Source organism: Cariama cristata, unplaced genomic scaffold (assembly GCF_000690535.1).
Source record: "Cariama cristata isolate BGI_N322 unplaced genomic scaffold, ASM69053v1 scaffold31175, whole genome shotgun sequence".
Taxonomy (NCBI): Eukaryota; Metazoa; Chordata; class Aves; order Cariamiformes; family Cariamidae; genus Cariama; species Cariama cristata.
Genome location: NW_009617436.1, coordinates 1 through 21,232, shown reverse-complemented (window position 1 = coordinate 21,232; position 21,232 = coordinate 1). Strand labels below are relative to the sequence as shown.

The 21,232-nt window shown below is 39.7% G+C and overlaps 1 protein-coding gene across 1 annotated transcript in view; it reads right to left on the bottom strand.

Moving 5' to 3' along the window:
- Positions 1–20,480, bottom strand: part of LOC104161943 (mitochondrial ribonuclease P protein 3-like) — a gene marked incomplete at its 3' end in the record, with an annotated part of 24,214 nt that extends 3,734 nt beyond the window's left edge. Inside the window, exons 1-3 of the mRNA XM_009700535.1 lie at positions 19,480–20,480; positions 17,109–17,156; positions 11,460–11,592 (exon numbers count right to left, since the gene is read on the bottom strand). Coding sequence (XP_009698837.1) covers positions 11,460–11,592; positions 17,109–17,156; positions 19,480–20,480 — 1,182 coding nt within the window. The remainder of the gene's footprint in view (positions 1–11,459; positions 11,593–17,108; positions 17,157–19,479) is intronic.
- Between the last annotated feature and the right edge of the window lie 752 nt (positions 20,481–21,232).

Genomic DNA, 21,232 nt, shown 5'->3' with positions numbered 1-21,232 from the left:
ATAATGTTTGTCTTCCAGAGCAACCACTAAGCCTATGAAGATCTACTTCCTGGGAAGTGGCTGGACATTGCCCACTGATGGGAAGTAGAGAATAAATCTTTTGTTTTCCTTTGCTTCCGCATGTGGCCTTTGCTTTTGCTTTATTAAACTGCCTTTATTTTGATCCATGAGCTTTTTTCCATCTTATTTTCTCCTCCCCCAGCCCTGTCCTGCTGAGGAGGGGAGTGATAGAGCGGTTTGGTGGGCACCTAGCATCCAGCCAAGGTCAACCCACAGCAAAGACAGAAAGTATACAATTCAAAGGATGTTGATCTTTCAAAGATCAGGATTTGTCTGGATTCTATGCAGATATTACTTACAGCCACAGTAATAGAGAGATGATTCACCCACAATTCTCTAAAGATAATTCCCTCACTAGCCAACTGTAAGAAGAAATTGAAGACCTTCTTTATAAGCAGTAAATGAAGTAGACCACAGCTGCAGCTACGGTGCAGCTGATCAAGAGAAGCCAGACAGAATGATCATCAATGCAGTATAACCGTGATGTGAAGGCTGGTTTAGGCAAAAAGAAGCAAGCTATTCACACAGGCTTCTCCTTCCAAATGAAGAATGCAATGCGTGATCTACATACAGCCCTGCGTATGCTGCAGGAACATTTACATGGAAAAGTACTTCTGAACACAACAACAACGGGCACTTCTGATGAATCGCTTCAACACACCAACAAGTAGTAAAACATCTCCCCACCTTCCCTATAAGAGCATCAAAACAAACACAGCAAACCTTACACTGATTACACTGATTTCTAACTTGTTCTGACCAGGTTCATCTCACAAAGTTTCTGAGGAAAAGTCCATTCTCCTGGCCTTGGAAACGCTACTCAAACTCGTTTCAACAGAGTTGGCAACTGAAGGGACAAAACTTTAAGAACACATTTAGCATTGCTCATTGACACGACCCTCTTAATGCTCAGAGCCACAGAAAAGTGCTGCAATACAGCAAGGCTGTTACCTCACTGCAAGACTTCCCCCAGCAGCCCATGCACCGCATGAACACACCTCCGTGCAGCAGGGTGCTCAGGGGAGGCTCCAGTCATATCCTATTTCACACCACATGCAAAAGAAAAGGGAATTTTTAAAAACCCACCTGATTTCATTCATTGCCTAGCTGGGAAAATAGGGGAATGCCAGCTACGCAACTGTTAGAAATGATTCATCGCACCTTCTACTAAGAAAACTTATCTTTGCAAATGGGACACCACACTGACTAAATCAATTTGGAAGTAAGAGCCAGCCATAACAAACTCATGAAAGAATTTATCTTGATGTGAAGAAATAAAGATATTTTAAATAATTTTTTGCTTAACCACTAGCGTGTGGGTGCCTCAAGTCCATTCATATGTCAGCAAAAGCACAAAACAGTCTTGCATTTTTTTTGGTATTCCACACCAGCTGGATGACCTGTACTATTTCACCATCATTTTATACTGGTATGTACTGGTGCTGCCACAGAAAGTGGTGTTTCTACGTTCTCCCTTCCCTCAGGCATTCATTCCTAGCCTTGCCCCCCCCATCACCTATGCACAGCCATTTGCTGGCCCAAGGAGAAAGACTGAAGTGGATGAACCGAGCCACTACAACAGTCTTTAGCCTGCACCACTCCCCCTGTGCAGGTCAGAGCACAGAGGTTTGCCCTGGCATGAAAATGCAGCCAGGACATGGAATAGGAATGAGACTGGTAGCAGGTGAGACTACTGGGATCACCTTTTCCCATAGGTAGGCCTGACTATGCTGACTGGATTGTGAAACTACATCATTTCATGAGGTTTATCTCTCAACCTGGGGTATTTCAGCAAACAAGAGATAGAGGTTGGTTTTAAAAAAACAGAAGTATAGGGATTACTGTTTAAAAAATAAATAAAGAAAAAAGATTGGCTTTGCTATTTTAAACCATTCGTTTAAAAAAGAATTTAAAAAAGAAGTGTGACTTCACACTTGAAAGGTCTGGGTTACACACCCAATAATATTTGAAATAGCAGTAATAAGAAATCCGAAAATAGGACTTTTCTATAAGAGCCTTAATACTATTTCAACTTCTGTAAATACATTTATAAACAGAAATGTGTACTTTCCTTCCAATACCAGCACACAGACAGACTACAAGCCTCAAACACACAACAAAAATGAGGAGAGGAATTAATTATTAGTATTTACAGATTTACTATGTTAAATATGGTAACATAGAAATAAACATTACAATTGAAGACAAAAGAAAGAAAAATTAGCTAAACAAGCATGTCCTTTGATAAGAGCAATGACAGTAATTCAAATGAGTATTTTGAAATAATTTTAATGTCTATAACAGATCTAAGGGCATGAAAAGTTTCAGATCACAGAAAGGTTTGATTACTTGAGCATTTTTCCCCTCAAGTCTAAGTAGGGAATACATTGGCAACTAGAAATAAAAATCATGGTATTGCTCAAGTTCTTCAACAATGCAAAATGTTTACTGACCTAAATGCCAAAAACCAAAGTAATACACCATACAAAGGAGATACACGAGCAAATCCATAGAGGACTTTCAAATACATGAAAGGCCATGTCAACACAGGGAATTTGGAAAAAAGGAAAAAAAAAAAACACAAACAAAGAAAAAACCCTACCAAAAACTATTAAAATCACTTCAGAAAAGGCTGCTTGTCACTTCTAAAGTTCATGCTCACTCATCAGGAATAGTGGAGAGACATTGAAGTCAAATTAAAAAGTGTATTCAGCATATATTGTTTCCAGAAGCATTCACAATAGTTTTAACTTTTTACAACAGAAAAAGCAGTGCTTCCCCTCTCAATATTAAATGACAATATACTCAAGTGCAAGGAATGAGCAAATTCTAATTAACAGGATATTATTCTGCACTTAAGTATTATGTAACTCTACACTTATTATCAAACAGGGTGTTTTTCAACACCGCAAGAGCAGCTTTTGGAGAAGTGAAAACATTCACTTTTTAACAGTTTCATAAAATACAAAGTGATGGGGGTTGCTTTGTTTTCAGCAATGTCTCTTGGTATCAGAAGAAAAACACAGGAATGAGCATTAGAGTGTGAGGAATATAACTCAGCTGTCAAGCTGAAATCCAGCCAATTTTTTTTAAGGCACCTTGTTGAAGCACTCTTCAATCTGTTTGCCTGAAGGGTCTGAATACTTCCCTCACCATTTCAAAGCTTGGAAATCCCCTTCGAACCATTATAAGCAGGAAGGCTTTTCTCAGTATTGTGTATGGTATCACTGTGTACTCTGGATTGCATACAATTTGTTTGCCCTCTGTTATATGCTTCTAGAGTTAGCAAATAATCCAGGAGTCACAAACTCCTGTGGCTGTAGCCTTCAGAGATACCATCACAAATAGGAAGGTACTCGCGGGCACACTGATAACCTGGCTGAGATGTGCTCTGTGTTCCCTGTTCATAGTCCTCCGTCAAGAGCAGGCAATGTTGTCGTGGGACTTGTTCCTGCCTGCCTGCCTACGTCAGACAGCAGAGGGTCAGTCACAAGGCCAGCGCAAAACTTGGACCTCAACAATCCAGGCAGTGCACTTCTGAAACTCCCTTCCTGAGCACACTTAACACAGAGGGAGGAACAAGCAGTTTGTGCTGCTGTCGGCAGTGGAAAAATGTCCTCATCTTTCTAAGGCTGCCATCATGGTACAGGAGTATAGAAATGGACCATACCAAGCTTTCTTTTAAAACAAACAAACAAAAAACCCTTGCAAAGGCGGAAATATTTTCAATTAACAGTGGTTTCAAAATTAAAAACACTACTTTGGAAACTTTTCATCTTAGGGCAAACCACCTAACAAAATGCTGAACCAGGAAAAGATTGACTTGAATGCTTAAATACAATGTAACAGGCATTATAGAAAGACAGTGGAATAATATAAAAGCAATGCATCATGAACTTCATAGAAAAGAGAGCATCCCAAGTAAGTGAGGCAGACTAGCACTTAATTACAGACAGTCCGTAATATCCATGTGGAAAAATGCTACATGAATATCAGACAGCCAGATATACCTCCATGATGCTTTCTCTGCTATGCTGGTACAAATGTTTGAAGAAAATCTGAACAAGGAACTGATCTAGCTAAAAAACCATCCACAAGAAAAAAAAACCACATTATTTTGTCACGTAGGCCTGTGCCCTGCTTACCGTGGGGCTGTGCTCACTTGTTGCCTGGCACACTTGCAGGGGCCAGAAAGGGCAGGAATGAACAGCTGGCAGGGTGGTAAGGCTCATTATGCTAGTTTAAAAATCACACTGCCACTAAATGCTTATGCTCACTAATACTTGCAATTTCAAAAGAAACAGCAACTGTTCTGAGGGACTGAATGGCACCACATGTTCTATCCCTATTTTAATATTCCTAGAAACAATCCAGAGTATTATAAACCTAGGCACCCAGCATCTGTACACTGTAATATGGTTGAACCCATCACTAAAAGTTGTGCAAACCCTCTGGAATAATATGATCTGGTAGAATTTAATGTACACACCTTTTGCAGAAAGAAGAGTATCTCTAAAAATTCTTTCCTTGCGTCAATGAAAAAGCGGGTAAAATAGAATGGCATTAATTAGATTTTTAAAAAACCTGACACATGACTTCATAACAAGCTACTAAAACACTGAACTAGTTATAGCATTTAAAAAAGAAGAAACAAAGGGTCACGCTAAAAAATTAGCAGCATCTTTCAAAGTTCTGTACTAATTCCCATATATATGAAATATTTTACAGATATTTAGGAAAGGGGATGGCACAGAAGAAGCCAAACCAATGACAAATACAAAACCAAATTAAATTTAGCATCAAAAAGATGAAACAATGCATGACATAGGAAGAAAGCACACTTAGATTTTACAGATTTCTGGAGGAACTGTATCAACTTAAATGATCATCATAGTGTAATGAAAACATCTGCTCAAATTGCTGATGTTCTAAAACAAATCTAATCAAATCCTAAGAGATAAGGCATTGGATAGATAACACAAAATTATTATAACTTGTTAAGCTGTTCTAATTATCATAAATTATAATAAAGCCCTGTATTAGACAATTCCGCATAGGTCTCTGCAGCATCAGAAGAATCTGTCTTTGACCACAGCTGGAGACCAACTCCTCAACTTAGGAGGACCTTTGGTAATAGACCAAAGGACCAAATGGTAAAGGACAATTTGATAATGCTTAAGTTCCATGAGGTAACATTTCAAAGTGTCTTAAATCAACATGTGCTCACACTAATTTTACTTTAGAAGTATTATCACAGAACTTAGCAATATTCAGAGACAGCAAACACTTAAAAATCATGGTAGTGTATGCAGTCTGTGTTACATAAACACGTCTCAAGATCCTGCCTAGAGGAATGCATGAGCTGCAAGTAAAGGACTGTGTGTCCAAGAGGTTCCTGACAAAATAATCTCCTTAAAAATCAGCTACTCAGATAATTCAGATTAGTTTAATTTTTATTTAAAAGTTACTGTTCTGACTTCATGTTTATGGTCCTGTCTGCCTCTGTGATCAGCTAATGAACAGGAAAAAAGAAGTATTTTATCAAGGTATGCCATTCTTAAACTTTTGTGAAATTCTTGAATTTCTTCTATTTCTCTCTATTTCTTCTTATAGATTCTAGCTAATGTAAGGAAGATACAGATCTGAGAAAAATCACTGCATCAGCAAATCATGTTTGTATTTTGCTTAGCGAGATCTTCAGATGATATACAGTGCAAACAAGTTAAGGTTAGCAACTGTATTTTAACCAAACAACTGGTGTTCAAAAAAAAAAAAGATTAGAACCAGATTTTTCTTACTTGATTGCACTAACTGGAATATGAAGAATGTATCATGTTAGGAGAATTTCCAAACACAGAGGTGACAAAGTAGTAGTTTAAAAGGACTGTGGAGGACAATGAAACAGGTTTAGACAGTGGACTGGAAGAAAGAAATATTTTTGTGTTGCAGGGTGGCCTAATTTTGCTGCATAACCATTCAATGGCAAAGAAGACCAAGTGATGTGAACAAAATCCCAACTCATTTCTTGCTATATGAATTGAGAAAAGGAGGACTGTGGACCACCCCAGAAGATCTGACCCACGCCCAAGAAAGATACTCTAACACTGAGGTAATCGAGGGAAAAAAAAAAAAGTGTTAAATTTATAATGTTTTAATCTAGATCTATTTCTTGCTGCTAAGGAAGCAGCTAAGTCTTTTATCCTCCTGCCAAGAGACTCTCTGTGCTTCTGTTTGCTTCCATTATCAGGAGCCTCTGGGGTAAGGGAAGATGCAAGAGAAACCTCAGAAAAATTCCAACTGCATTTGTCTCTCACTACCTGTTTCCCATTTGGTCTCCCCTCTTTCCTTCCTCTTCCTTCTTCCCAGAAGTTCCCCCCCCTCTAGCAGATCATATCACAGGAAGAGTGTAACATCCACCCTGAATTAAATGGAGGCAGGAGGACAGAAAGTAAACAGGATAAAGGCTGCAGCTTGGGCTGCAGTGCTCTCAGACTCTGAGCCCTCTACTACTGCAATTGTCTCAACACCCGCCATAAACCATTACCTGTCTTTATTCTGTGCTTACTAGACCTACAAGATTGAGTAGTGGATCAGGCTCTGAGGCTAGTATTCTCTCTAACCCCCAAACTAACTCTAGTTCTAGCCAAAACACTGCAACTGAAACAAACCCACAGCTAATCCTGAGCTCCACTCAGGCCAGCTCTCCTCTATCCTTGTGGATGTTACAAGACCTAGCAGCAAACCTGGCTCTTAAGGCAATGCAAGACTCTGCCCTACTGAATACTAACCCTATCCTGACTGAGTCCAGTGGCCCATATTTGCAGAGATCTGGGGGAGGCGGGGGGGGGAGCAGCTGTTCAACCCTATCTGCAAATGCTGTTTCATCTTTGTCTGTTTCCCTGGACCTATGACTGCACATGTGCATGATGATCCAGGAGTCTTCCGGCTTGGTATCAGTGTATTTAATTCTAATTGAAATGCTAACCCTATCTTTATCTACAAGCTAATTACAATATCCTTCCCATAACTAAAAATTAGCCACAAGGCAACAATGGACTTAATCATCAATCTGCAATTCTGCAAAACCTGTAGAATTAAACTGTTCAGCACTGAACTTGCTCACCTAAGGCAACCTCAGCATTCACCCTACTCTTGGGCCTCCGAGAGAAGAGGAAGGAAGGAAGGGTTGGGGCGAAGAGAAAAAAAATGCTAGCTCAGAAATCTCTAACATCCTGAAGCCTAGGCTTAGGCCTAATCCTAACCCTAACTAGAGCTCATCATCCTTATCTCTCTCTCCAGAACTAACAGAAAGCTTTCAACCCATGACGGCACCAGCAGGATTTGTATCCTGCCAGCACGGTTCTTGCAGAAGCTAGCTCTGAATTCAAGTGCTGTCATTTTAAACTGAACCCTAGCAAAGTGACCCACCCTCCCACAGAACTGACAAGAGGACTTCCAGTCATTCCCACCTGAGAAAAAAAACACAAGAACTGTTCCTGCCCAAAACATCCCCCATCCCAGTGCAAGGGGCTTTGCAGCATTCAGCAACATGCCAAAGTTTTGCACTCCTACTGTAGAGGACAAACACTTATCTGGGAATCTGATCCCTTGGCTGCAATATGGCACATATCTGGGAAGGAAGGGGGCACATGAACCTACAGGAGAAATTCCACCCAGCCTTCTCCTTCCTTCCACATTTCCTCTCCTCAGGAAGTTCTTTACTCCCTGGCAGTGACAGCGAGGAGCTAACATATACAGGAATAGACATAGAGGAGGTAAATGGCACACATTGCCTGGGCTGTGGTACACACTGCGCATGCAGTACCAGCTGCTTGCTGGGAAGGGGTTTTCTCCTCTTCAGACCCTGATCTTCTCAGGAGACACAGCAGGCCTAACTGAATTAATCACCCTTCTCTTCCTCCCTGAGCTGAGGCCAAGAAGCCGTGACATCCAGGTTCAAGATGGACAGCCACAATCACCCAAGCATCTCAGGGCAGGTAAGGGTAGCTCACCTTGGAAACAGCTCAAGTGCAGGCAATTTCACTGACTTTGACCACAAGTTGAGTTAATAAAGCAGGTAGAAGAATGAGAAAATCACACTGGAAGTTGGGAGTGAAGGCTCTGCCAGATGGGGTTAGGGCAGACTGTCAGACACAGCCGCCTTAGAGTTTGGAGTACATAGGGGTTTTGGAAGTAATAAACTACTCCATTCAGAACAGGACTGACATATACACCATACAGGGCTTTGGGACAAATCATGGAGTTGGGAAACATGCACATATGGAGGGAGAACCAAAGTATGATAAAAAAAAAAACCACAACGCCACTGAGATGAATGGGTCACTTCCTCTTCCCCCTCCAATCTCTTATATTCTAGAACAATACGTAAAATCCCTTTACACACTTAGTCCACATCTAGTGTGGGGACTTTACATGCCCACAAACCCATCTCTTCCTGACTTCTTGACAGCACATACACATCTCCGATGTGCTTCCTTCCTCCTGTACAACAGTCCTTTCAGGCTTATCAGGGGTATGAAGTAGCCACGGAGGGAATGAAATTACTGCATTTGTGTATTTGAGAAAAACACCTGGGAGCAGCTGTGACATGAAAGTCATCATAGCAAAAGCTGATTCTGCCTCTCAGTATACCAATTATCTCAGGCTCAATGGCACAGCTCCCAATTAAATGCAGCCAGAGTAAACAGGCACTCAGCTGAAAACATCATATAGACGTTGGTACAAAAGGTGACAGTCTTGTTACAAGTGTTTTCTTTCTACAGCAGCCTGCAAGGCTGGAGCTTGCTATATTAAACCAACATACGACATCCTAATAGACCTTTCAGCAGTTGTGCATAAAGCTCTGATTCAATGTCTATTTTTAATGTGTAACAGGTATTTCCTTATCACAGATAATCAGTTTTACTGTTCATTCAAACTATCTTTTCAACATATTTGTAAATAGTGTTCACTACCTTTCAGATGTACAAACCTAAGTTGTTTGATTTTCTTTCCAAAAACTAATTACAAAAAAGATCTTTTTTTAATCACAGCGCAAGAGACTACTTTTGGGGGATCCTCAACAAACCAAATCTTTGCTCCTAATTTTCTACTCTGATTGCATTTATTCTTAAGTGAGAGAAATAAAGTCGAATAAAGCAATGATGCTTTTGCAAAAGTAAGACAAAAGACTATTCCTCAGTGGGGAAAAAAAAAAGATTCCAAATGCATTACATATTCAATTTGAAATACTGTTGGAAAAAAAATGTTCAGACCTCAAAGCAACTCAAACTGTTTCCCTGAATAATCATTTCAATGCAAGAAACACAGATGCACTAAAGAAAACTAGTTAGGAAAAAAGAAGGAATAGAAAGCTAAACTGTTTTCTATTTGAATTGCGGCTACTACAAAAAAGTGACTGACTGGAAAATGGAAACCCCCATCTCAGATACACTTGCTTACATCCTATTTTCAGCCTCTTCACCTAGTTTCCCCCCTGGAAAACCCTGGCTGCAGGAGAAGTCACACAGTCTGGCATACCTAAAACGAGCAGCATATTTTCATCACCACACGTCTGCTTTCACAGCAGAAAGGCAACTAAAAAGTCCCAAATTTATTTCTGGAAACCTCTGGCAGACCACAACACTGTTTTGCCTCTATCCTCACATCCACACTCAAAATTCACTGAGGGTGCAGTCTTTAAGCTATATGGGCAAGAGTAAAAAGACCGAGTTCATGTCCATTCAGCCTCCTGGTGACTGCGTGCTGATACTGAACTGGAAGAAGGTCAACTTGGAACTAGCAAGTCGGGGGCCCCAGAATCATAAATGACAGAATTTCAGCTATCACACGGACTAACAAAATCTGCTGACATCAAAACTTAAAATAGTGTATACTCTGTGTTTCATTAGATTGCATTCATTTGATTAACCGTGTTCTCAAACAGGGGGAACATCATTTCCATCACTGCTCAGCTTGGGCATCAATGTCCTGATACCCAGAACTCCCTTCCTAAATCTCCCTGTCTTCAACTGGTACTGCTAATCTAGCCCTGGGTACTTGGCAAATTTGAAATTTTCAAGCCAGCAGTCACCACGGGCAACAGGAATGAAACTTCAGAGACTAGACAGTTAACTGGTTAAGGAATGAAAAGCTTTGTTGTTGTTCCATTCTTTAATAAACCAACCTCAACCATAATTTTCACAAAGGCTTTTAGAGAACAGATAGTTAGTTGTACAGTGCGCAATAAAACACATCCTTTTGTTTATCTTATAATATTATAGAACACCAGTACCCACTAAATACTTAAAATTATTGCTACATTTTTAAGGGTAATTTTACTCCCCTGTACAGTTCACAGCCAGATCAGCTAGAAGTCCTGAACTGAGGAGAACATCTGTGTGGAAATCAGATGTCTGAACAACAGGCTGCAGGTACTACAAGGACTCCAAAGCTAACCGTGTCAAGTTCCTACAACTGTTACACATGCGCAATGTCTGTGCCTGCAGAAAGCCTGAAGAATTAAACCTGGTGTCCTCTTCCATGTCTGCAGAAGCGGTGCAGCACTGAGGTGGCAGCCGCAGCAAAACGCCGGCCACGCTCCTCAGGGCAACGCGAAAGCAGCCCGAGGTGTGGCGTGGGCTCCATCTAGCGGGGCTCAGCTCCGCTCCCGGCCGCTGGGGCTGCAGCGCTCATCCCCACGCAAAAGCCAGGAGGACATAGAACTGCGATATACCACAGTGCCTGGGAATTACGCCCTCTCTTATCTTTACAATGATCTTTGAAAAGCTTGATACTCCTGATGTATACTGTAATTATAAATATGAAAGTGTATCTTTAAAATTGAGGGGTAGTTGGTTGGTTGGTGGGTTGTGAAAGTTGACTGAACAAAATGGTAACTGGTTCTTCATGGTTTCTGGCAAACGGTTGCTCAACTGAAAAAAATCAAATATTGAGCACATAAATGTAAGCTTCAGATATGATACTGAACTTAAGAAACACCAGGACTTCTACTTTTGTGCAAGCTCAAAATACTAGATGTCTTATTTTGTTCTAGTTACTGGGTTTTATCCCATATTTAAAATTTACGCTTTTGAAGGATTAAAATATTTCCATACCTTTTAAATTTTTTAATGTAAAAAAAAATAATTACATTTTAATTATTTCAGTATCCATTAACAGCTGACTGAAAATATAAGAACAAAGACAATATGAAAGAGGTAAAGATTTAGATCCATATTATAAACACAACTGAAAAAGATACACAGGATACTTCAGTATCTAATGGCCTATTAATGTTTGAAGCAAAGAAAAAAAGATTTGTGGTGTTTTCAAAGTACTTGACCATTAACCGTATACTACCCTCTTAGCCAATGAACCTGACAGCATGCAAGACCTACCTGTGGGCTTGTCTTTCTAAAAGTGTCAGTTCCATGTATCACGTCCCTTATTATTCTTTCTCTGAGATTATTGTACTCCTCTTCGGTGAGGTCACTATCCTCCAACTGATGGTTGCAAACTGGGCACTGCCCGCTGTAAGAATAGTGAAACAAGAAAATAAAAGGATAAAGGCTTTTAAATAAGAAATCACTCACATTTTACTAACTTACTGAGTGTCTGTGTATAAGCACAATTTTTTACAAGAACTCCAACACAGTACAACCATCAGAAAATTAGTTGATTTCTCAGATGCATCCAGAACCTACTGAAGTCACTAGGAATAAATTTATGTGATTTAATGGGATCAGGATCAAAGATTTAACTCCAGAGATGTTTGAGGATTTAGGACTAAAACTCTGCATGACAGCATTGTCAAAAAAAAAAAAAAAAAAAGAGTATTTAAATATCAACTACCATTTATTTAGGCCTCGAGAGATCAGAATTCAATCCTCAGCATTACCACAAATTTACACATCTCTAATATTTGGAAGTTTCCCTCCTACACAGGGCAGTCACCATGGATACATACAGCCCAGATCTCGATGTGGGAAAGTGATGCAGTTGCAAGGGCCTGGCCAGAACATAGGAAGCAGCTGTAGGCATAGTAGTTGAAGGTAGCAGGCTGGCCACAGAGTGTTCGTCTAGCTATAAATCCATTCCAAGTGTTAAAACAAGAAAATGCACCAGTGAAATGCTTCACTATTATGCCACTCAATGCTCCTACAAAAAAGCTAAGCTATTCGTGCCTGGTTTATTAAGGTTTGGAATAATCAAACCTGCCATAGATGTAGGAATAACCCCACCCAAAAGAAGAACGCAAGAAAGCAAGAAAGAAAAGGTAATATAAAATCTGCTGTATGGTTGAAAAAGCAAATAATGAGCAAGACTGCCTTATTTGTGCCACTTGTCTTTTGCTATCAGACTTCTCCTTATTTCTAGACTAAGACTAACTGTTCAGATCTCTCCAAGGCGGTCAAAGTGAACAGACTAAGAGCAGAACGTGACTAAAACAGAAATACTGTTTGCTTTGAAAGCCCTCAGCAATACTAAATCACACTGGCACTGCATGTCTGTACAATGCCCAATTTCACCAGAGATTTTTTAGTATCGGGCTGACTGCACCCAAACAGAAAGCAGCTTTACATTGCTATCTCCTGGCAACTAATCACTACTTGTTTATTCCTAAGAACTTCCGTTCCTGCTCTGTAGCATGGGCTAAATATCATCACATGGATCTAGGAATGCAGACTGCTGCGGATGAAACAGCTCTGCAGCTAGAGTCAACCAATGCCATCATTTAGTGTTCATTTCCCAGAGCCAGAAACACCAGTCCATCATGAGCAGCTGTGTCAGTGATTGTACAACCGCATGTAGTGCTCGGACAGTTTCCTTTATCATTCACATCATCCACTTCTCAGTACTCTTAAGTTTCCCTGTTGCAGGGCCAGAAGCTATGGTAACAATTGTGGTTCTGCAAATCCCAAATCATAACATTGTTTTGTCTCTGACACATACAAGAACTCTCCACTGATCTGTCCATGCATGTTTTTAATGCTAAAAGACCAAAGAGATTGAAAATCCATCATAAAAGGATTACAGGATAGAACAATAAGGGATGCGAAAAAACAGACCTCAAACTCTTTTCGTTTCCTCAAGAACAGTGCCAGCATGTCATAGCAGATCCTGAAAAATTTTCCAGAACAGCACATGTGAGGCAACGCTACAGAGAACACACAAATCCATGCCAGCCAAGAGGCACAACTTTTTGTCTAACAAACCTATTGCTGCAAAAACTCCCCAGCACTGGGAAAGGCCAACAAAACAAACCACAACCACAAGAACCATGTCAACTGAGTTGGGTTTTTGTTCCTCCAGCCTGCTAGCACAGCACACATGTAACTCCAAGGTGCAAAACAAGACAGGCCTAACTTCTGTGGGCATCTCTGGATTTTTGTATGATCCCCTAGAACTATATTTTGAGAGAAAGAACAAACTTCTTTTTTAGTATCTAGCCTCTTCTCTTGTTTCATGTCCCACAGCCACGACCTCTGCCCTAACACACAGTCTGAAGGAAATCAAACTGCAACTGTCATCGCTTCCATGTCCCATTTGTTCATTCTTTTCTTTCCTAGCTGTCTCTCCCATTAGCCCCTATAAACCAAACACATAATAAACAAAATGCACAATTCCATACCCACATCAAAAATGTATGTCATGCATCACTACCATCAACCTCTGGGCCCACCACAAAAAGGGCATGTAACTAAGGTGGGATAACAGTGGAGGACTGAGACAAAACAACCGGCATCTCTGTGCTTGAATTGTGAACTACACTAACCTTTTTCTTTTCCCTAGAAAAGTTACCTAAAAGTTTTGCAGATACACTTTCCAAAGACAAACCAATGAGCTACAAATATACACAGACTTGATGGGTACACTTCTTGACTTGCACCTCTGACTGTAGGTTAAACCTAGAAATTTTTCCAAGCTTAACTCTTTAATAACTACATGAAAAAGGAAGAAGAAATTGTCAGATAGGACATTAACATACACCAAGCAAATTCACAGTCAGTCACGTCTCTTCTCAAGCACTTCTGCCAAGAATATTAAACCTGAGATCCAGCTTGCATCTTCATCACCAGACTGGACACTCCAGCCACGGTACCAAGAAAATAAGCAGAATGTAGTAGCTTCTCCAACAGGCAATAAAATGACGCTTAGTCTGAATGGGTTCTGTGGTTCTTCCTGGCTGACGAACAATGACTTTTTTGCCGCTTGCTCCCACTTAAGCTTCTCTTATATGCAGGATAAGCTGTTGATGTTTCACATTTTTCCTTTCTATCACGCTCTGTTCAGAAGCCTATATTCACCCAGCTGGGTATAGTTTGAACCGAAATCATTCTTCTCTAAATCCACCTAAATATCTTATTTTCATAAACACAATCTCAGAACTGAATCATAGGATTTGAGCTTTATGTGTTGAAATGGAACAAGTTATTCTCCCCCAGCTGTCTCCACAGAGATATCCCAGAGATGCCAAAGCTAAGTCATTGTAATTTTCTAAACCCACAGCAATCATAAATGTTAAATTCTCCAAACAACTGATGTCTAGTATACATTAATGCACATACCATAAGCCAAGACTGCATTAATTGCAATGCTGACAGTGCATTTACTGAATAAAAAAAAGTTACGCATCGAATCCAAACAATGGACATTCACTGCTGCCTACAAACAATACGCTCCAGTTGCTCAAGCCACTGTGGTTTAGCCTACATATTAGTATAAGCAATGAGACTGGCGGCTCATACAGTTGTAAAGTTACCATTAAATACATCTAATTCCATTAAGGAACTTCACAGTTTGGCAACAAAGAGAAAGGCCTAATGAACTGTTAGGAGACTATTTGAAAATCCTTAAGCCTAAAGTTTAAGGACCTGTCCCATAGTTCACTTGGATCCTTCTGCAACTATCACTTTCAGATTACTTGAAAAAACCAAACCTCCCCATAACCCAACAAATCAACCCACCCCAACCACCTACCAACAACCAAAGCTCCTGAAGCCAGTTTCTTCTTGTGAATTCTCAATGTGGACTCCCAAAGGGAGAAGAGGCTAAACACACACAAGAAAACACTCGATATCTTGCAAGACTGGACCCTTAGTCTAACTGCTACTTTTTCGCAACCATACCTTTAAAATTACCTTGCAATTTTTGTAACTTCTCATTGATCATTTCAGGATTTCACACCAAGAAATTCCCACACAGGTGGCTTTCACCTCTGCAGGATATATAGCTGTCCTTACAGCTAGCTGACTATTTAACTACTTCTTCAAAGGACTATTTTTTTGAGATAGATTTGGAGTATCATGGCACCTACATATCAAGCATGAAGTCAGACATGTAATTTAAACGCAGGCTCAAAAACCTTGAGCTGCAGCTTTCTATAGCTGACCTTGGAAATCTAAGCTTTTGTAACTCTCCAAGAAAAATGGGCAGCAAACTTCAAGGTTTGTTTGCAGGGGGTTCAAGCTTCTGACTATCACAGTTCAAAGAAACTAGGAGCGCAGTGCTAGAGGAAGAAGAAAATATCCTGGATATGAGTATCTTAGATATAACTGCCAGTATTTATACAAAATCAAAATAACCTATGAATAAGCCTATTAAATTGTCAAACTCAGTTTAGGAAAAAATAGTTCTTCTGGATTTTTTAACTCAAGACTCACGTTTTAAGACATCAGTTATGCTGACCAGAGAGATGAGTCTAGTAACAACTACCATATGAGTTTCATGGATACCTTAAGGGCTTCGTCTTTTATGATTAGGACCAAAAAAACCCCACAAAAAAAGCCCAACAAAACCAACAAACTTTTTTTTTGCTTTCTTAAATCCTAAGGATCTTTTCTGTCAGCAGCCACTTCACTTAAAACTCTTGTATTCTTTTTCTTTTCTTGAAACCATTTTAATTTTATTCAAATACTTATCCAAGTAGGCTACCTCAAACTTGTTTATTTCAAAAAAAGTGTTCATACAGTTACCACAAAATCACTACCATATAGCACCTTGTCACTGCTTTGTTTACAGATTCTTAATCCATGATAAAATGTGAGCTGATCTAAGTTAGTTTAGCTCTCAAACTTGGTAGCAGACTTTACAGACAGTAAGATAACAAGATACCTCTTAACCAAGACAATCAACTTCAGATTTTTAAAACTCTAAAGGCTAAAAATTGTTGTCTAGAATTTGGTGAATTATCATAATACAGTATAGTAACACACACACTCATGCATCATAATAATAATGCATCTTACAGTGAACAACCCCTACTCTTAGGACAGTGAGTTACGCTGTTCTTTCATGGGCTTCAAAAGCAGCAGACTCTACACATGCTTTTACTTCAGAGTATGCAACACAGTGTATTTTTATAGACCACCAAAAAACCCCATAATCCATTGGAGACATTCTTATAATTAAGACATTTATAGTTGCCAAATTGCTACAAAAACACAGAACTAGGTTTCAAACAGAGTAACACTTAAACCAGGAATTTACAGACATTAAGAAAACTGTGCTGTAATAGAAACACGTACCCAAGTCATCCCTGTGAAAACCTAACGTAAGAATCATTTTGTCTTCCCTGAAAATCAGGGGGAAGGGAGAGACCTTCCATCTGTACAAATTAACTGCAGCATGCAACTAGTATCAGTTTTCAAGAAGACATCCATTTACACACCAAAGCTGCTCTGTTAAATACCATGTTAAACAATGGTATTATAAAGCCAAGCAAAAAAAAAGTAAGTCCTTAATTCCTAAACAGTAAACAAAAAAGCCACCCAGTAAAATGGTAGCTCTAACTTTTCTCTGTGTTCTTCTGTCTTGGTTCTGCTTAGCCTAACTGCTTTCCAAATGTGCATGTTGGGTCTTGTTTAGTGCACAAGAATGAGTTGGAAACTGGAGTTTGGGAAATCATTATGTACACAACAAAGGTTCATATTCTCAAGGATTAAAATTTTTTTTTATATAAGGAAAGCTATTTATATTTATGAAAGAAGAGTTCAAGATAGAATAATCAAGACAACCCCTCACTTTTAAATAAAACGTTGCATTACCTGTCTTTAATGTTGGTCAGGTGTCCTCTCCAGTTCCCTCCTGGTATACTAATACATACAGAGAGAAAGATAAATGAAAACATTAGATTCTTATTTAACAATACCTGAATTACAGATAAAGATTAATTCTATTTTGGTCAACATTTAGAAATAAAAGACCAATCAATCAGCTACCCTGCAAAGAAATCATACAAAGATTCACATATAATTCGGCAACACCTGAAAGTATTATATAAAGAACCAGCATTTAACAACGTGCAGAGAACTAACACCATCAACCTCCCCAGTTTATGTTGTCCCCAATACTAAAACCATACAAATAACCAGGCTGCACTGACAATTTTTAAGTTGCTGCACTACACATTCATAAAGCACCTCAGAAACAAGTTGGGAAAGCAGGAATCAAGATTTCTATGCAGATGTCATCCTGAGAGATTAAGAAAGATATGCTCATACCAAAATGCTGCATTGAGATTTTTTGACTCCACATCATTATCATCCACACCACCACTACCACAGCCATCATCATGCTGGTGTAAATATTCTGTTTTGCCCACAAGATCCAAACCAGAACCGGTTACAGAATAGGAATACCCATGCCAGCATGCAACTGCAGGCACCTCTCCCTTTGCCACTGTGTCTATCATTACAGGCTGCACAATCACACATGCCATGGGCTTTGGAATAACCATCCTGCTTCTGCCCTCCTTCCCCATTTCTCATACTGATACATAGCAGTTCTTTAGCTTTCTTACAAAGACAATAGGCAACAGAAAATACTGATTGAAAATCAGGCAACAGGAACAGAAAATACTGTTGCACACTCAGATCTCTGTATTGGATCTGGCTTTACTCACTACTAGAAGTCAGTGCTGGTCTGCTCTTCAGAAAAATAATTTTTTAAAACTAACACCTATTCAGTTACACTCCCAGAGCTCACTTCTGTGCTTATTGTACCATCGGTTTCCTTTGTCAGCAAAAGTTACCTCCCAATCTGTGTCGTTTTTGCAAGACTAACAGTGCTAGAAGTTATCAGAATCTATTTATTTTTGGGAACGCCATGTAAACTGCCTATTCATTTTCAACCACTAGCATATACAAGTTCAGCCCTAGCAACTGGAACAGATGGGTAAAACTGAGCATTTTGTGCAGAATCACAGATAAAAAGCTAGGTGGGATAACTGATCACCTGTCATGGATTTTGTTTCTTCTTCATGTTTGAAACATTACTTCCTTTAGGGAAACACCCATCGTTGATCTTAAAACATGAGTCTACCACAATCTTTCATGAATTGTTCTAACAGACAAACACAGGAGTTTGTACAGCTTCAGCTTGCAGCACTGATTTGCCACTACATATAGGCAAAGCTCTTCAACATACTCACTGCCCCTGCAGTCTCCTTGCCAAGGACTTTTTATTATGTTGAGCCTCCTGCGCATGCAGCACATACCTACAGGTAAGTCCTTCTCCACTCATTGGGAAAATAGCACCCCACAACAGATTTTCACTCATTAAACCAGTTCATCTTGACTGAAACCTACTCTGTCTCCTCCCTAGCTCTTTCCAGGAAAGAAAATAGCTAAGGGACAGCAGCATAAACTGTTCCAATAACGGTAGTGCATTCCCACAGACACATTTTCCATGCAGGAAGACTAATTTGTAAAATGGCTGTGTAGCTCACAAACGAAAGCCAACAGTTTAAAAAAAAGTCATAGATGCACTCATATACCACAGCATGACAAATATGCAGTGGGCTCAGGTGAACTACACTGTGCATGCGCAGCGTAATTAGCTGTAATTTGTGGAGTCTGACCATCATGAATCATGAAAACAAACTGCTTGGTCTGCTAAATACTGTGCTAAAAAAAAAGAGCCTCCTATTAAGAATATTTCTCTCCTATCATTATATACAAGGTCAACACTTAATCTTCATTTAACCTACACTAAATTTGCTGCCTCTTTTCTTTAAAGAGAGAAGCTATATAATTTTCAAATAACTTACTACTTCTACACTCCGACAGATTATAGGAAAAATCCTCATACCTGTCAATATTCCCTATGTACCAACCCCAGAAAGAGATTAAGTCAGGTATTTCGGACAGCCATGACCCATCACAACTTCCTACTTTCTGTACCAAGTAATAATATTTAACAGGTAAAATCTTCCAAGAAAAGGTGAAATCAGTATGAATTTTACACTTTTAAACTGATTTTGGAGCAAAAATAAAATGTGTCTTTTCATGACTATGTGTCTCTCATGAAGAAGCATCAACCAAAATGAGAAGTTGAAGGATCTTATTAGACTTGATCTGTGGAATAATCTGAATCCCATCCTCAAGAACTGGAGTTTGCTATTGAAACATTATTTACCTTTCAAACCATAGCTTTATACTCCGCATAAATGTTCTGTGAGGGTATATTTGGTTGTCTCTCAAATATAAGAGGATACCAAACAGTTCTTTTTGTAACTCAGCACCTCTCATACCCCTGCTGAAGTCAAAAAAGGCCTGCAGGACATCCAAGGTTGGGACCAAATCCTTAGCCAACATTTCATGGTAAAGTTCAAATGCAAGGTTCATTTCTTTGTGATGGCTGGCTGCTTTGATACAGGATTCATAGTTTGTCCGTGTGGGAATCATCATCTTTTTTACTTCTTCCAAAAGAGTCAAGGCCTTTCTCCACTGATCTGAATTACTCAGCCCCCTGATAAGAAGGTTGTAAGCCCCACTTTCTAAAATCCTAAATCTGATTTTCATTATATCATACACATCACAAATTTCTGAAGTCTGCCCCTGCTGGACACACAATGCCAGATATTTGACCAACAAATTATATGTGATGTCACCATTACTCTTTGCCACATGGGTCAGCAAGGACTTAGCCACATCAATGGGGCTGTTGCACCTGAGCATACTGTTAAACATCACTTCTTCAAATATTTCAGGTGCTTGAAAGCTTTCTCTCAGTCTGTTCCATTCCTCAGCCTGCAAAGGTTTTTCTGGAGGCTGTACACTGGTAAATTTATGCTTTGACAGAACTTGACGCATTAACTGTTTCTTTGGAGCGTCAATGGAGGAAGAAAAGTGGAGTTTCCCTTCAGATATTTCTTTAGTCTCCTTATCCCATCCTTTTTCTTCTTCATAATCAATTTCAGACCTTTTCTTGGTAGGAAAGGCATCAGTTCCTTTGGGATCCACTGGTAATGCAGTGCTGGAAGACGTCATAAAACTGAAAAAGCTAACCTTTTTCCTATTGTGGATGCTGAAAGAAACGCCAAACAGTTGCTGGCATCTTGAAACAGGCCAGAACATACGACATTTCCAGAGCAAAGCCTGAAAACCCTGTTGACTAGTTTGAGAAAAGAGTGCCATCACAAGAAGAAATTATCTATTATCTCACTGTATCTAACAAAGTTATAAAATGGAAAATGCAGTTTGCATGGGGATGTTTATTATAAAAGCCCAAGGGCTGTCAAGCTGTATAAGCTTCAGTTTCAAAATGCTTCTTCTATCAGTCCTTTCTGCCTCTTATGAAAACAAAAAATGGTAAAACTTTTTTTCAAAAAAATCAATCTCTTAGACTGTGAGAATGCTCATCCAAAATGAAGGTATCTTTCTAGAGAAGATGCTTTGCACGTTTGCAGCTTATCATTTCTCTTGGTTATGGTAAAGATGACTACTGAGTATGTTATATGCAGACAGGCAACTGATGCAGCTAGGCAAAAAGCACAGGTTTTTTTCTTCCTGCCTTCATCCAAGTCAAGTCAGAAGGTTTCCTAAAAATAAAAAATAACACCGCAACATCATGACCTGCTCCATGCCGTCCTGTCATATTCACATTTGCATGGTAGCAAACACGAAGTTCAAGGTACCTCAACAATTTTAGGCCAGGAATCCCTCAGGCAGTCCCAGCACGGGATTTCCCACGCTGGCTCCCTCATACCTTTCAACCTGTGACAAACTTCCATTTAACTGTTTTCCCCAATCGTATTGGCAGTAATTACAGTAAAATTCCACGTAAACGTTAGGTTATAAACGTAAACATTGGGAGCTTCACCGGCAGCCGGTGCGGCTCCTGGGGCCTCTACAGGGCCTCACGTCTCTCACGCGATATCCTGCGCGCC